We start from the raw sequence: 16,726 nt of genomic DNA, 5'->3' as shown, positions 1-16,726 counted from the left end.
AGCCTGCTGCTTTGTTCTAATAAATGTGTCCTACCTCACACCCCCCACACCCCCCCTTGTCCCTCTTCCTCTAAGCTCCTCTGCAAGGGAAATAAAAACATCAGTCCCTGGCACCATCTGTCAAGCACAGGCTAATCCATTCTCTGCTTGTCTCATGGTCAATTTGGTTTCTTTCTGATTGGCACAGCTACCCTTCCTATTGCTGAGCCCTTGATACTATTCATAGGTTTGAGGTTTGCTTTATTTTCATTATAATATTATTACGATGACTGCAATGTTCAGACATAACATCTCCTCCATATGCCCAGCCTGGAGAAGAGTACAAACGCGCAACCACCCAGTAAGGCAGGCAGCATTGCTCTCCCCATTGTACAGCCGGAGCACTGACTTGCCCAGGGATGTATGGATGCCTCAGGAGCAGAGCTAAGCAGAGAGCTCACAGGTCCCTGGACGTGAGCCAGTCACTGACACCGACTGAAGCACCTTCGCTTTGCTTCTCTTTTTCCTCTTGTTGTGGCTTTGTTTACAGTGATCTCTCTGGGAGCTTCACAAAGATGATTAAGACGTGGACCTTCATATAGCTCCTGTGACAAGACTGAGCAGATCCACCAGAGACAAAGCTCACAGCTACTCCGTGAGGCACAGCAGCACATCAGGTCAATCTGTTAACAAACAGGGCATGTTAAACCAGTTATTTCCTCCATTTGATGGTGGTAAATTGGACCCCAGGCACGAGTTTTATGGCTTCCTTCTAATATTCTTAGTGCTTCTGTTGTCCCCATGCCATTAACTAAGAGGTGATTGCTGTCTGACAGGCTGCTCAGAGACTTTTCCCTTCCTTTGCATGATCTAAAGAGAGGTTGATGACAGGTCCGTGAGAAATGTCAATGCTCAGCTCTGTTCAGGATCAGGCCAGAGCTGACCATACTGAAGAGATCTGATTTTTTGGAGGTCTGCCCAAAGCAAATAGCAGGTCTTAACTTCTCGACGTTGACCCATCACTGACTGTCTACACTCATGCAGGGTGTTGTGCACCCTTCTACCTAGCTATTTCTAATGGTGAAAGAAAGAACCCATGCAAAAAGACACCAGCTGAAGAACAGCTGGGCATGTAAGTATGTGCTGCCTGCTGTGTGTTCACAGAGATGTCCCTTTGACTTTGATGTGAAACGACAGGAGAGTCCTGCTGAGACATTCCTTCCTGCAATTACTGCAGCTCCTCTGGTGATACCACACGGATAGGCCCAGGAATCACCACACACGAAAAATACACTTTCTCTAACATGGATGTGATATTGTTAGAACAGAAATCCTTAAAATGGCATGGCTTGCCCCACAGGAGAAGGAAAACAAATACCCTTTTCCACGTCTGTCTCATAAACAGCAACTCAAAAAGATTTTTATCATTGTGATATCCATGCCAAGGATGCAACCTGTATGTGAGCACTGAGCCATTGAAACTGTCAGGGAACTGATAACGCTTGCAACCAATGTCCAAAAAGGGCCACTTCCCCGACCTTTCATCTCCATCGTGGGCACTATTTAAGGTGTCATGCAAAGATTTCAACTTGACTGGCTGGATACACTGCAAGAAGTATCAGTCACAGCTTCAGTGAGGTGGGGAACCTGGCTGATGGCATCTCAGGACCTTTCCCTGACTCAGACCCTCACAGGGTGAGGCTCACTGCTCGGGCGGGCCAACCCCTCGGGCATGCGAGGCCCTGGGGAGGGGAGCAGCCCTGGACACCGGCATCCCCTTCCTCCCAGCCGGGTCTTATGCCGATGTGCCCTCGGGGCGGCAGGAGGCCTGGTCAGCAGGCTTTCTGGCTTTCGGCTCCCGCAGCAAGAGGTGGGCGCCTCCGGCAGCGCTGCTGAGGGACGGGGCCCTGGGGGGCAGACGCGGGGAGCGGAGGACACCGGGCTCGGGGCGGCGGCTGACAAGCGCTGAGAGAGGAGACTTGGCGGGCGGGCAGGGGCTGAGCGGAGCCGCCCGGCCCTGACTCCCCGCCACCGGAGTCCGCGGCGCTCAGAGCCACCCGGACCCGCCGCCGTCTCACCGGGAGCCGCCGTGAGGCGACGGGAGGCGGGGCGGGCCGTGAGGTGACCCGGGGCGGAGCCTCGGCAGCGCTGATTGACGTGCGGCGGAGGCGGGGCCGCGAGGGGGCGGAGCCGCGCCGCCGAGCCGGAGCGTCGGGGCTGTGGAAGGCGGGGGGAAGACACCGGGCACGGAGCCGCCGCCGCTGCTCCCCTGCGCCAGGTAACCGGGCGGGGGGCCGCACCGCGCCCCGCACTGCCCAGGGAGGCCGGGGCGGGCCGCCGGTGGCTGGGGAGGGAGGTGGCGGCCGCCGCTCCGGCCCGCGGCACCGTGTCTCTCGGGCCGCGGCGGGGCCCCGGGCGAGCCGCTCCGGCCCGGCGGCGCGGAGCGGAGCGAGGGGCAGCGCCGGCCCTGACTACCCCGCCGCGGCCCAGTGCCGCGACAGATCGCTGGCCTTCCCCCACCCCGTCCCCTCCTCCGTCAGCGTCTCCCAGCGTCGCCCAGCCTTCCTGCCCGGCCCTCCGCCCAGGGCCGGCACCGAGTACACCCTCCCCGCCGCGGCCACAACTTCCTCCCCCTGCCCCGCATCGCCGCCGCCGGTTCCCCTCCCCGGCGGGGCGGTGGCAACTTTTCGGGCCGGTTCCTGTGCGGAGCCCCGGGCGGGGGGGGAACGAGGAGCCGCGCCCGGGGCCCCTCCGCCGCGTCTTCCTCCCCCCGCCACCGCACGGCCGGGAGGGAGAAGCGGGAGTGGGGGCAGCGGGGCCGCCCGGGAGGGCGGTGGTCGGCCTGGGCGCCCCTCACGGCGGCGGCGGGGCCTCCCGTCAGCTGTTTCCTCCTGTTTGTTGTCAAGTTGCCTGCGCTGCCGGCAGCGCCCGGCGGCGGCGCCGGGGGCCGAGCCGGCGGCGGTTGGCTGCGCGCGCCCCCGTGACGGCGCTCAGCTGGGGCCCGCCCCCGCGCGGGGCTTTGTGTGGAGCGGCGGCGCGGGGGCAACGGCCGCGGCGCGCGCGGCCCCACCGCGCACGCGTGGGCTGCAGGGGCTGGGGGATGGCCGCCCCCCTCCCTCAGCCTGACGCCGGGCCCCAGCCGGTAGCAGCGGCCGCCGCTGCGGGGTTCGCGTCGCCTCCGCCGGGGGCGGCTCGGCTCGGGGCGGGACGCGGGCCGGCGTGGCCGTGAAGGGTTACGCGCGGGGGTTAACCGCCCTGCGGCGAACAGGTGGCGCCGCTCGCAGCGCGTGGGGTCAGACCCCCAGCCCCCGCCAGCCCTGTCGTTAGCGCGGGTGTGCCGGCTGCGCTGCCCGGTGCGGGTTGCTGTGGGCAGCCGTGCCGCTGGGCGCTTCCCCTTTCTCCCTTCCCAATCAGAAGGTGCTACTCGGTCACTGCTCCTTCAAGACTCACCGCCGACACAGCCCTGAGTAAACCCGGTGTCCCGGCCTGATGGGTGACTCTCACGGGCAGGCGGTTGTCAGAAACCCCGTGGGAGCTGTTAGTTGCTTATGGAGGTGCTCGCAGCTGTTCCAGCAATGAGCCAGCTTCTCCTGTCAGCTCTTAGGTTGGATTTTGCCTGTGAAAGTATGGATTCCCAGGGAACTGAAATATTTGGCAAATGCTTTTTTGCTCTGGAAAAGGCTGTAGTCAAAGCAAAAAGGAATGCAAAGACTGTCATCTGTCTGTTCGTTTGTTACTCTGTGTACAGGCCTTGGCTGTACTGTACAAGTAGATACAGATTAGCTTAATCCAGCATGCTTGTTTAAGAACAAAGGCTGTGTTTTGGACTAGTACATTGATAGAATTTAATAGATTATTTTTCTTTAAACAATAAACACGCTGTTAGGGTTAGATTGAAGGAATAACAAAGCAAGTACACAACTCGTGAGAGCGAAACACGGTGCATGGCTCTTCTCAAAGTGGTAGGTGTCGCAGAGCAACTCCTGATGCTGACAACTAATGGCAACAGATTAACTATTAGCATAACTAGTGTTTGTGGCCGATGGCAGAAAGTGAGGGTACTTGCTCCGTGGTTGTTAATATTCCCTCATGTGGCTGGTTCAGCTAAATAGCTATATATAGAGCTGTATAACAGCTATATATAATCTTTTTATGTATAAACTCATTCTGGACATTCGAATTCAAGTAACATTTGTGACAAATGAAACTGTCCATTTTTTTCTAATGTTAGTCTTCAGTAATACTATTTGGAGGCTTCTGTCATCTGCTACTTTCACTTCCGTAGTTGTAGAAGTACTTATCTTATAGCATGGAGATCTAATTGTTTATATGTAGATTTTAATAATAATGATGAGTTAGTTTCAAATGTGGCTGCCAAGTATGTCAGGATAAAACAAGTTGCACCTCAAAGCTGGTAGAGAAGATGACAAGAACAGATGAGATGTGTTACTTGTCATCTGACAGACCGAGAGTTGTACACATGCACACAAATATATGTATGTATATTTAGCATTCCCTCTGCTGGTAGTCATCACAAGCTTGAAGTAGTGTTGTCCAAGTTAGGTCATTGGTTCATGTTTGTTTACTATCATTTGACCTATGTTGAAATCTTGAGTTGCTCAGCTCTTGCTGAAATACGTAATTCCCTTAAGCAAAATTTAACTTTAAAATGTCTTGTTCAATGTGTAGAGGAAATAGCTGTACACTGTGGATGTTTGGTAGCAAGACTGTCTTAATTTTGGAGCCTTTACCTACGTTTGGGAGTTTCCTAGTTAATATAAACATTTCTTGGTGAGATGCACTAAGCATATTAGCACCTTTTCTGCCAGTTGGATGTAGTTTGTGTGGAAGTTTGGGCCATCACTGTCTTTTCATCATTTCTTTACAGTTAGTTTATTTGATTTTTCTTTTTCCCCCATGACTCATGAAAGCAGTAGTGTTGTCAGGTGAAGGGTTTGTATCACATTAGCAGATGAAAACAGAAAATCTGAATTGGTTTAGCTTTCTGAAAGTTGCAGAATGGATCGATAGGCGAAAGTTGTCTTATCTACTTAATTAGTATAAGAATAACATTTATTACAAACTAGGAAATGCAGCTTTCTTAAAAGCAGCTCAGGAATTAAGAGAGGAAACGGTGATCCTTTTCCTGTCTTAGGGAAGGAAAAGGGGGAAAAAGGAAGGGAAAAAGAAACAAGGAGACAGAAACTGTTGCTGCTTTTGGACTGTGTAGTAGTGGGAAAGAAAAATAATCTGAGTCAATACCATTTGTAGGCTAATACTTTTATATGTTATCTACCAAGTGTATTGTGAGGGTGTAAGTTACTGCGTGGGAGATGCTGAGATACGGGGGCTGTATCAGAACCAAGCACCCATCTGTATGGCTCTGCTCTCTAAGCTTGAAACAAAGTACCCTGTATTAGTGTTTGCATATACCAATATAATGTTATGGTAATGTATTTAAATGGTAGTATCTCAATGCGAAGCTTTCGCCTTACCTCGGAAAAAAAGCCGGTTTGCAATAGAAAACCACACTGGTGCGGCTTGCCCAAAGGCGGCTCTGTCCTGCAAGGCGGTCTGTTCCAGGCGGGTGCAGTGCACCGGCCTGAGCACCGCTCTCCTTGCTTTGCCAAAGCCCTTTCAGTCATTCGGCTGTGTTAACTTCCTTGTACAGTTTGCTACGTAGCTGGATGGTTCTGACGAGCATAGTGAACTGGAACAGCACACTTCTTACTGCACATTTGGCCATGTGTGGTGCGTTCTGATAACGAACTCTGCAGAGGCCAGAGGCCAGGCCCTGCTTGCTTCAACAGTCGCAGAAGTCAGTGGCAGACGGTTGAATCTCAAACCTCCTAAGAGACTGACCACATGTGTATTTTCAGATGCACCCCCTCTTGTGAGCAGCAGAAACCCGGGAAGGTAAGGAGCAAGCTGGGGTTTTTTGCTTACCCAGTGATTCTTTAATGTGTGGTCTCATGTAGCTGTGCTAAGTATTCTTTTTCCTCTTTTTGTCCGTCTCCGAGATGAGAAGAGGAAGCTTAAGCCCAGTTCGTGATATGTGAAGATGAAGTTTAAGCCTGGTTTGAGTAAGTACATCCTGAGAATGTTTTACTGTGCCTAGGGGAATGCACGACCCTTTTTCAGGGGGGATAGAGTCCTTGTTGGCTCACCATACAAAGGAAGATGCTTTTAGTCAGTGAAATGAGAAAGAAGCTGTCAGGTTTTTTTTATCCTTTAACTAGCAGCTGTTTTCTGTTGTAGATCTGAGATGCAGTAGATGGTGCTGAAGCAACACTGAGGCTCCTGAAATACCTGCAGTCCAGTGTGTATCTAGAAAGTGCCTGTTGGCTCTCCCAAATGTTGATGGTGCTGTGTCTTCAAGAGATGCGCTCTGGGACAAGAAAACACTGACTGTTAGTTTTTAAAATGTTAATAAATAATTCTTTGTGTTACTTTTTTGTTCTTTATTGCTTGTGAGGGTAGTCAGATTAGGTAGTTCAAATATCAGCCAAGTAGTGCTTCAGGTGCTTTCGGCTCTGTGTGCAGATGGTGGTCAGATTTAAGCTGTTGAATGTCAGCTCTTTGACAGCTGTAGCTCAGTGTTGCCAAACTCGACACTGAAAGACAGGTGGAAGTTTGGGAGCGTACTGCTCTAGGAATACGTATTATAGCATGCAGCCACAGTGCCTGTGTTTCCTGCCTGTCCATGCACTCACTGGGAGAAGCATGCAGGCAGGAAATCTTTCACAGTGTGACTTAAGAAGTTGTGTCAAGGTTTATACTGTCAAAATAATGCACTGTCAGCAAGCCTGACTAGCTAGGAAATACAAGCCATCATTGGTTCTTCTGCTCAAGAATGCAGGCTGATAGTGGTGGTCAGGGTGCCAGCTGACGACACAGTGGCATCATTTCGCAGTTCATAAAAGTACCCATCTCTGAACTATGTAGATTTGGCAAGTGGTAGATACTTTATATTCCGTTAGTGAAGGTAAATAATTCTGCCTTTTTTACACTGGAGCTATTAATTTAATATTATGACTTGGTTTTGGTAATTTGCATGAGGGCAGGATCACTAGGACTTAGTCACTGACACATATCCAACAAAGAATGCTTAGCTGACTTTAAAGATGAAATCATGGGCCAAAGAAACAATCTCTCTTCTTTTCCTCAGCATTTGGTTTTGTGAATAACCAAGATTCCTGTCCACTGCTGAAAATTCTACTAGCAGCATGATGGAATTGACGTGATAATGGCAGTGTCATGTTCTGGGGTTGTGAGTAGCAGTAGGGAACCTGACTGGCTCTCTGAACCAATGGAAGTTATTTTCACTGTTTTTAAGTGTAGAGAGCAGATGAATGGGTAAGTGCACTTCTTGCATTTTCCTCCCCCTAATTGGAGGAACTCAAGCTTTAGAAATCCTTTAATGTTTCACAATTCTTTGGCTTCTCTTCATTTAAGAGAGCCCTCCCACTGCCTATAAAAGCTGCCTATAAGTGGCTTTTCTGAGATCATTTATGTATGTGTGAGCGTAAATAGACACCCACACCTTTTACATGGGAAGTGAAAACTATAGGGAAAAAAAATTACACAGTTATCTTGAGTGACTTTGTACACACCACTCCTGTATGTAAGGGATATGAGCCTGAGAGCAATGGAAAATGGCTTTCCCTTGTTCTGCTGTGCTTCTGGTTTTCTCAGTGTACAATGGGTATAGCCTACAGCATTCAGGATCCTTACATAAGGAGAGAACAGTCTTTATGCACAGCAAGTACCTTCTGAATTGATTTTGTAAGTGAATACTATGTTTTTACCTTGTGAAGCAAAAAAAAGGGAGGGGAGAGTGTAAAATGATTCCAAGTTGAAATTAACTTCTCTAACTCACATGAGAGGAAGAAGCAAAAGTTCCTTGTTGCCTTGTTTAGAAATTCATGTTCAAATGCAGTATTTGAGGCCTGCCTTACTAGCAGTCATTTTGTAACTTTTTCACTACTTTTTCCTACTGTGAGCAGTCATATAAAGACTAGTGTAAGGTGACTAGTTTTATAACACTTCAGCTGGACCCTTATGGATTCATTGAAATCCTGTAGCAATCAAAACTGAGAGCCAATGGTAGCTGTAGGCTGCTGTCTATTTTGACTGAAATCTACCAGAGGGCAGTTAAGTGTACAGGTTATTTTAAACATTAGACATTCTAGTAGGATTATGTTATTTTAGCAGTTTCTTAAAAAGCATACTCAAAATCTAGACTGTTTTGACTCTTACAATGCAGATTGTAGAACTTCATTTTCTAAATTTTTAAATGTGCATTTATTTATTTCAAGAACACATGTTTTCTTATGCACTGTGTTCTGAAGAAAATCCTTCTGGTACTGGTTGGTTTATTAGATTACACTGTAACTTTAGTCTGGATATTCACACACTTGTGCTACCATCAAATGAATCTCACTTTGTCTTTCTGTTAGGACCCAAGTCTTACTGGAAGTTTCTTTCTCATTTAGATACTTGATGAGATTACTTTTAGCTTTTTGGGGTGATATAAATAATTGAAGATTTTAGGCCTTGTATTACTAGACAGGTTTTTCAGCCTTAAGTCTTTGAACATATTTATTTATACATTTATTTTAATGTTGAATATCTTCAGGACTTGACACTTCAGTCCATGCATAATGCCATATCCAGAAATAATACATTTGTGTGTCTCTTTGACTTCAAACTTGTTTGTAAGAATTACACTCACACTGTCTTCTGAAGTATTTGAATTTTAGTTTTAGTGACTCTGGGTTACTGCTTTTCTGGGTGCAATAACATGAATTATGTTTTTAGATGGGTGAGGTCTTTGCATTTTAAGTGTTCAGATGCACATTTTTCAAAATGGCATGCTTTGCAAGGTTAGCTTGTGTAGTGGTTCTGTTCTTGTCGCTTACCAAGCTTAGTGTTCGTGTTGCTCTTGGTAAAAGAGAGATGGTTTTGGATTTGTTTTATGTTAGCTTCTGAAAATAGTGACAGGGTGAGCATTGTGTTTACCCTGAAAGAAATACCTCTTTGGATGTTGATTCCACTCTTACAATAACTTACGATTGGTTAATTGTTGCCCATCAACACAAAAATAACATTATCCAAAATTAGTAAGGATGGCACATGGAGCTAGGCCAAGCGCCTTATGGGCATATCTGTCACAATTGCTTTTATTGCTTGTGTTTGTGGTTTCTTCTGGTTGGTGAATTTGACTGATACTTGTTTATTCACACTTATTGTCTGTTGATTTTCCTTCATGCTGTCGCTATTCACACTTTAATTTTTTCTTTTGCCCTCACTTGCTAGTAAAGATAAAGGCATATTAGAAAGGTATCATGCTTAGAGAAATTGAAGGAAATCACTTCCTCTATTTTGTGTGGAATCACAAGGAGTCACCCCCCTACACTCATCTGAGTCTTTGAAATGTTTTTGTCAAACTGAAGACCTGTTTTATTTATCCTTTCAAGAGGAGAAATGGGTATTATATCACCTCTAAAGGAACGAGTCATTCCATTGCTTTGAGTTTTTATGTGTCCTTCAGATGGGATACAGAAGACTAATAGTGATTTGAAAAATCTGAACATAAGGAACTTGTGCTAAAATCACTCTGTTCAATACTAGGAACCATTTTTCTTACCACACATTGTAAGAAAACAAAGTCGTGAAATAAAGCAATTGAAAAAAAAATATCATGATGTTAGTGACTTACGATTTTTACACGTAAAAATGCTGTTTTAAATTTTGTGTGTGCAGGTGCATGTTTCAGTCTATTTGCTTTGTGCATGTCAGAGTAAGCTTTGAGAAACTGATCTAAAACTTGAAATGGGTTTAATTTAGGTATTTGTGTCTCTTAAAGGCATTTGACGTGGAGTATTCAACTTGATGAGCACAAAATTTGGTTAATTTCTCTATGAATGGCACACTGTCTCCTGCTCTGAAAAGTAAAACCCACGTAACTTTAATATTGCAGTGTGTCAGATTCACTTTGCATTGCTGTGCACGACAGAAGCAGAGACAATACTCTTTTCTGATTCCATATCTGAAGCATAAATAGAGGTATATTTAACTTGTATAACTATAGATGTTTAGTCATAAAACTTCTGCAGTTGAAATAGAAATGACATCATCATTTAATTCCTTTGTCATGTTATCCTTCGTGATTTAAGTTTTCAGCTGTCTGATATGTTCTGTGCCTACTCGCTAGTTAACTTTGAGTAATTTATGTTAGTTGGTGTAAAGTTGATGAGATACTTTAATTTTCCCAAGCAGTGAAGACGTTTGTTTATGAGGTATTGCAGATCTGCTATAAACTTTCTAAGCTCTTTTTGTGCTCGTTGGAGTTGCTCAGGTATTTTAATGATGATGCTTTGGAAATAGCTTGGGTAAGTGACACAATATTTTGTATTCAGGTTAGACAGCTTTAAAAGTTTGTATATAAAACTGTCTGGTGTAAAGACTGGGTGGATTGTTTGTTATGTGAAATAGCATCCGAACCTTTCTTATGTTGTTATGTGTATGAAATCAGTGTCAAGTCAAATACAGGCCAGATAATCTGCTGTATTGGAAGACTAAAGCAACCTGGATGGTGGTGTTGTGTGGTTGCATGTCATAAATTGTGCAAAGCTGAGGGGAAGTGATAAAATAAATATATATTTAAAAAGGGGGGGGTGACTTGGGAAAATTAAACTATAATTGTCTTGGTGACTCAATGTACTTCTCAGTGCTTCATTTCACAGTGCTGACTAAGATGAGTGAGTTGTTCTGAATATACTGGAATGGAATTTCAGTATTGTATTAAAGAGGAAAAGAAAATAGGAAAGAAGTAGAAGCTTTTGAGTTTAAGAACAGTAGTGGTCTGCAAACGTCTGAACTAGATTTTAAAGGTTTCAGTACATGTTTTGCTCAGTTAATGTAATTAATTTGTATTTAGGTGTGGCACCTTATTGGTAAGATGGTCACTTTGGGAAAGAATTTGTCTTGATGAGAAAGGATGAATGCAGTCTCTAAGTTCAGTAATTCATCTGTGAAAGAGAAAACCTCTGCAGTCATTAGCTGACTTGGTTTGCAGAATATTCTGACATATATGGGGTGGGGTTTTGCTACAAGGTGGTTTTTTTTTTTTTACATGTACATGATCTTTCTTTTTGCTTTCAGGTCTTGAGTATAAACTTACGTAAGTTCTAAAAATGGGAAGAATTTTTCTGGATCATATTGGTGGCACTCGCCTGTTCTCCTGTGCAAACTGCGACACGATTCTGACCAATCGTTCTGAGCTCATCTCTACTCGTTTTACAGGGGCCACAGGAAGAGCCTTTCTTTTTAACAAGGTTGGTAAGAAGCTGAGGGTGAACTACTATTTGCTTTTGAAAAATGAGTTTGGGGGATATGAATCTGTCATTGAAACTAGCAAACTTCTTGGCTAAAATGTTGTGTAATTACTATTTTAAATTTTTAATTTTTATTTTGTTCTGTTCAGCTGTCTTTGAAGTCAAATTGGGCATTTACTATTGATGGCAAGCTATCTAAATTGGCTTATCTGCAATACAAAAAGACTATAAAGAGGATTGTGTGTATAGAGGCATTGTGCCAAAATGCATGGAGTTTTAACTTTGGAGACTTCTGTAACATGAACCTCAAATCGCTGTGAGAGTATCTTTTGTTTATCAGAGAGTTTCAAAGATATTTGCACTTACACTCAGTTAAAAAAATGGCTAGATAATACTCTTTGATTTCTAAAACTCATTTAAGCTAACAGTAGTTTGGCAACTTCAGGTAACCACAGTATCTTTTGCAGGCAATAATACTTTGGTTTAGATTAATTATTTTTTTTTAATTGATCAAATTTTATTTAATTCAGCAGATTGAAATATGAGTCATAACTCTGAGTGAATTGTCGCATTATTTATTAACCCTTCCATATAGATTTGTCCATTAGACTCATTGAAAAAACGGTGATCGCCCTTTGTTTTCTCACAAAGTTCCTAGTCATGTAATCATTGGTGTGTTTTGGTTTGGGTTTTTTCTTGAAAGCCGTTTGGCCTTTGGCAGAGTTGATAGTGGCGTCAGTAATGTCTTCACTTAACTGTGCTTGGCCTTGGGATTTCTGGTGTGCTGAATCCTGTCAGTAGTATTTGTATGTAAGTGTTAGGCTGCGTAGCTATAAAGGAGCTGTGCATCTGGCTTTTCTCATCCAATAAGCACTGGATCCTGGGGTTCAAATTTTTGTTATGTTACATAGTGGGATTTAATCACAGAAGTTTGATATTCGTGTTTCTGCAATTAGAAGCCTTACAGCTGAAGCAGAGAGACAAAGCACAGTCAGGTGGAAAGTTGAGAAAGCAGTGCAGCCACATCCTCTGAAGTCCTGTCGCGTATTAGCAGTTTGGATATAGTTCTGACATCAACTTTTCAATGAATTATACATCCTGGTTCTGTGGTGTTGTGCCTAAACCAGTTAAAAGTATGTTTTAAACTGCTGAGATAGCACACAAAAAAAGGTGAATGTTTAATGCCTACATTCTCTGCCACTGAGCCTTTCTTTTTCTTAGATTATTATTTTGAAAGCACTCCCAAGATTTTTAAATGAGTACCTCTTTTAATATTTTGGTTCTGATTTCTGGGAGTAAGTGATCACATCAGTTGCTAGAAACAGGTTACATGTTACAAGTGGATTAATAGCAATTAGTATGTAAGCTATTCATCAGGAATTTCTCACCCAAAGTTGACTACAGTACTCTGCACTCTTGTATGTCTTGTGATAGCATGTCATGTCGCAGTTAAACAGTGAGGGTTATACATCCCCATGAAGCACATCTTTAAAGCATTACCTTCTCAAGCAGGAGATTTTCAAGGGCTATTGACTTACTACAGTGCAGTTTTCGGTTCATGTGCAGTGCCAGAGGCTCTTTACTTCCAAAATGTTGATAGTTGTGCACATTGTTACCAAGCTTTGCTCTAGGCAGACTAATCCTTTCTATTCCCTGTCCCTGTATGTTTGTGTCAGGTGGTGAATCTGCAATACAGTGAAGTTCAGGATCGGGTCATGCTCACTGGCCGCCACATGGTTCGAGACGTGAGCTGCAAGAACTGCAACAGCAAACTGGGCTGGATCTATGAATTTGCCACTGAAGACAGCCAGCGCTACAAGGAAGGCCGTGTTATCCTGGAAAGAGCACTGGTTCGAGAGAGCGAAGGATTTGAGGAGCATGTTCCATCCGACAATTCCTGAAGAGACTTGAGTCTCTTCTTCAGGTTCTCTTCGATTGAAACTCAAAAATAATAAAATCAACAAAAAAATCTGCTTACATACACTGTCACCTTAGCATCAGAGTCGGATTCATGGACTACAGAGTGGGAAAGATTGTGAGAGTATTTCAGATGGAACCTTCCTTTCTTTATTCCTTTTATATTTTACTTTCCCTCCAGCAGCTGTTTGTAGAAAGAATGTTGTGCAGATGCTGTAACTTTTTCTCTCTTGCATTTACATCTGTTAGATTTGAGATTGTATCTACGGATACAGTGGGCTAAAAGAAGAATACTTACGGGATTTGTCTTTCGTTAGAGAGAAATTCAGTGGGGTTTTTTTAGTTTGCACAAACTGATGTCAGCATAAAGTTATTTTAAAACTACAGATGTTTTTTAAAAAGTATATTCCCATTTTTGGCTTAGGTTTTTAGTTAGGGTTTTTTGGTTTTTTTTACCCAGTCTTTTCACCTGATTTGCTAGCTAAAGTGAAGAGATCCGAATTTGTGCCGAGTGCTAAAGGTTCAGTGTTGGTACAGCTTGGGCTGGCCCTTGTGCCATATTCTTGTTGAGGTTGATTGGTAGCACAGAGCCCATTATTTCTTGTCATTCTTGACCCAAAGATGTCACCATTCCTTGTTTATTTGTGAAGTCCCATTCACCATGTAAACTGGTGTTGATTGGAAACTGTTCTTGAAATAGGGCAAAACTGCTTGGCTTTTTTTAACTTTAACTGATGTAACTTATAAGCATAGTAATAATATAAAATAATAGTTGTCTGTTTAGTCTTGCGTTGCTTACAAATCAAGCTGTGTAATGATAGGGATCCACTGAAAAACTACTGTTTCAGTAGTAATTTTTTTTTTCGTTTCTCTACTAATCTCATTAAATAGACAGGGAATTGCAAATCTTAATTCTTCTTCAAGTAGCTTTCTTTAAACCCAGAACTTCCTATGTTAAACACAGCTGCTGTGTAAAAGGAGAAGATTGCCAGCATGTTTGTTCATGCCTAGAGTTATGCAATCTGCATCTCTTGAAAAGATTGACTTAAACAGCTTGTTTTCAAATGCTGCTTCTGGTGTTGAAACCTTTATCTTTCAACTTTGTTGAACCTTTTCATTGTGATGTTACATTTTTATCTTTCTGGGCAGCAGTACATGTCAGCCTAGTAGTTACTAGTGACTTGGATTCCTGCTTTCTTCTTTCTTTTTGTAGGGGTCAGCTCTGTTTAGAACAGTGATCTTGCTTGCCTTTTTAGCAAAATTGCTCTTTGTTAACTCAAGGGTGCCCAAACACTTTAATTGTGTCTTAAGCCATAAGTTAAGATCTCAAGGGCTGAAATTTATTTGAATGTTAGATATGTATGACTCCTTATCAAGATAGAAGTTTGATATTTTTTTTCTTATTGGATAAATTGTGGTCAATGTGAAGTAAGTTACCCACAGACTTACAAAAGGGGAAAAAAGCCCCCACCCAACCAAACAGATCTGGGCTCTGAGCTTTCAGAATAGCTTTTCTTCACTAGCCACAGCTCCATATCTGAGATTAAAATGTGGAGGGTGACTATGCAGAGTATTTTTCTTAATTGTTTTGGTTGCCAAGTGGCAATTTGGACACCCCTGACTTGAACCTACTGCCTATTTCATGTAAAAGTAGCTTTATTATAGAATTGTCACATTGAAAGAAAACAGAGTAGATCACATACCAGAGCTGTGCTTGAATCAAGCTGCTTAAACAATAGTGTACTTGTGCCTCAAATGAATCAGTTTTTGCACTGAGTACAGTAGTACCCCATTATCTTGTACTTCTGTTCTTCACAGACCCTAAAAGCCCCATTAGCATGGTTCTCTGCAGTACTTTTCTTGTACTTCTGACATTACAGTACAATAAAGTATGTTTTGTCCTGAGCTGATAGTTGCTGTTCTTTCTGAGTAATTTTCATGGAGTCTGTCAACTGACTGACATAACCTGTCTTCCATTCTCTGCATTCACTAAATCACTGCATTTATGCAACACAGTGACAAGCAGTTGAGCATCCCTCCGAATAGGTGGCAAAAGAGTGTACTGTTAATTTTGGAAGGTGCTAACCAAAGCTTCACACATACCACTTGGACACTCAAAAGCCTTCAATTTACTCCTGTTAAAAAGAAAATAAACCAAGGAAACTGCTTATTTCACGAAATTGGGGGTGCCAAACGTCTTTCCCTGCCTTTGAAAGGGCAGCAAGCTAAACAAAACTCCAGCTTCTGCAAGAAATGTGTTTAACTTCTGAAATAGCTTGGGAATTGAAGAATTGGGAATTTGTGTATCTGGAATTCTGTGACCCTTTTTTTATTTCTGTAGTAATGTTAGGGAGAAGTCTTCTGCTAGCAGCTGGTCAACTTCATAAGCTGTAGCTGAAGAACTGAGGTGAGAGGATCATTATATTGGTGCAATGGGGCCTGGGGGGGCTTATTCTAACATAATATTAAGACCCTTTCATTTTGGTAGGATGTTGGACTGTGAGATGTTAAAGATTACATTCCCCAAAGTCTGTGATTTGAAAAACACTGTTGAGGTGAATTCATTAAAAGCCTACGAGACTTAAGGCCACTGCGGCTTTAAAACACCAGACTTTGAATTGCTCTTTTAGCCTACGTGCTATTCCCCTCCTTACCACCGTGATGGCTCTGTGGGAGAGGTTAGCCTCCTAAATTTTGACTTGAGCCTCCTTGAGACGTTTTGTGTGTGAATACAGATAACTTCTCTTTAGGGAACAAGATGATTGGTTACAGTGTGGCTGGCAACAGAGAAGCCATTGCTGTTTGGTGTTAAATGTTATTTTGTAGTAGTGCCGTAGCCTTGGATTCCCAAACAAGGCAGTGCTGGCACAGCGAACTTGTGCCTGGCATGTGATGGTGTGCCTATGCTGTCTCAGGCGAATAAGGAAGCAAGGAAATTGCAGTGCACGACAGACGCCACTGTGTGTTTATGGAGACCTCAGGATTTGTGCTCTTAGGCTGCAGCTTGGGCTGGCAGTGGTGCTGTGGCTTTTGCCTAACATTGGTTGTATGGGGTTTACGTTACCCGTGCTGTGATCTCATCCTGTAGTTGCAGTGTAGGTGCACCCAAACGCAATGTACTTAATGAAAGCTGCTGACTACCATTTCAGCAAAACACAGCTTTGGGAAGATGAAAAGATTGGATGGTGTGTTTGTGGATTGAAAAAGAGTTCTGATAATGCTTTCTGTGGATGTTCCAAAGAACTTTTGAAATGCCGTGGCTCTGTTAGAAAAGGTGCATTACACTGGGCTCTGAGGATGCCTACGATCAGCTGACACAGGCTTATTCTTACAGGGCAAACTTGCCTCTACAAATTTCTGCCAGAGCTGTAGTAAATAGTCAGCAGATCATCAGTGGATTAACGGGTAAGAAACCGGTGAAGCTGCAGTTCAGGACACAAGTGCTGGGTATAAGGAGGAGTGCCTGGGAAGGTTACGGTATTGACGTGGGA

At 43.9% G+C, this 16,726-nt stretch overlaps 1 protein-coding gene across 6 annotated transcripts; it reads left to right on the top strand.

Moving 5' to 3' along the window:
- Window positions 1-2,204: 2,204 nt before the first annotated feature.
- YPEL5 (yippee like 5) lies at window positions 2,205-15,140 on the top strand. 6 transcript variants are annotated; one of them, XM_086461913.1, is made up of 7 exons: window positions 2,205-2,257; window positions 5,651-5,895; window positions 6,000-6,062; window positions 6,238-6,389; window positions 7,148-7,335; window positions 11,146-11,318; window positions 12,995-15,140. In XM_086461913.1, the coding sequence occupies exons 6-7, from the start codon at window positions 11,178-11,180 to the stop codon at window positions 13,217-13,219; spliced, it is 366 nt and encodes a 121-aa protein (XP_086318039.1). In that variant the 5' UTR covers window positions 2,205-2,257; window positions 5,651-5,895; window positions 6,000-6,062; window positions 6,238-6,389; window positions 7,148-7,335; window positions 11,146-11,177; the 3' UTR covers window positions 13,220-15,140. The 6 variants fall into 6 exon arrangements, with proteins under 6 accessions (XP_086318039.1, XP_086318038.1, XP_086318037.1 ...); XM_086461912.1 differs by lacking the exon at window positions 7,148-7,335 and having other exon boundaries at window positions 5,859-5,895; XM_086461911.1 differs by lacking the exon at window positions 7,148-7,335.
- Window positions 15,141-16,726: the final 1,586 nt, after the last annotated feature.

This window comes from Leptosomus discolor, chromosome 2 (assembly GCF_034619465.1).
Source record: "Leptosomus discolor isolate bLepDis1 chromosome 2, bLepDis1.hap2, whole genome shotgun sequence".
Lineage (NCBI taxonomy): Eukaryota > Metazoa > Chordata > Aves > Leptosomiformes > Leptosomidae > Leptosomus > Leptosomus discolor.
Note: the sequence above shows the minus strand (reverse complement) of the source record. Positions and strands in the feature narration are given on the sequence as shown.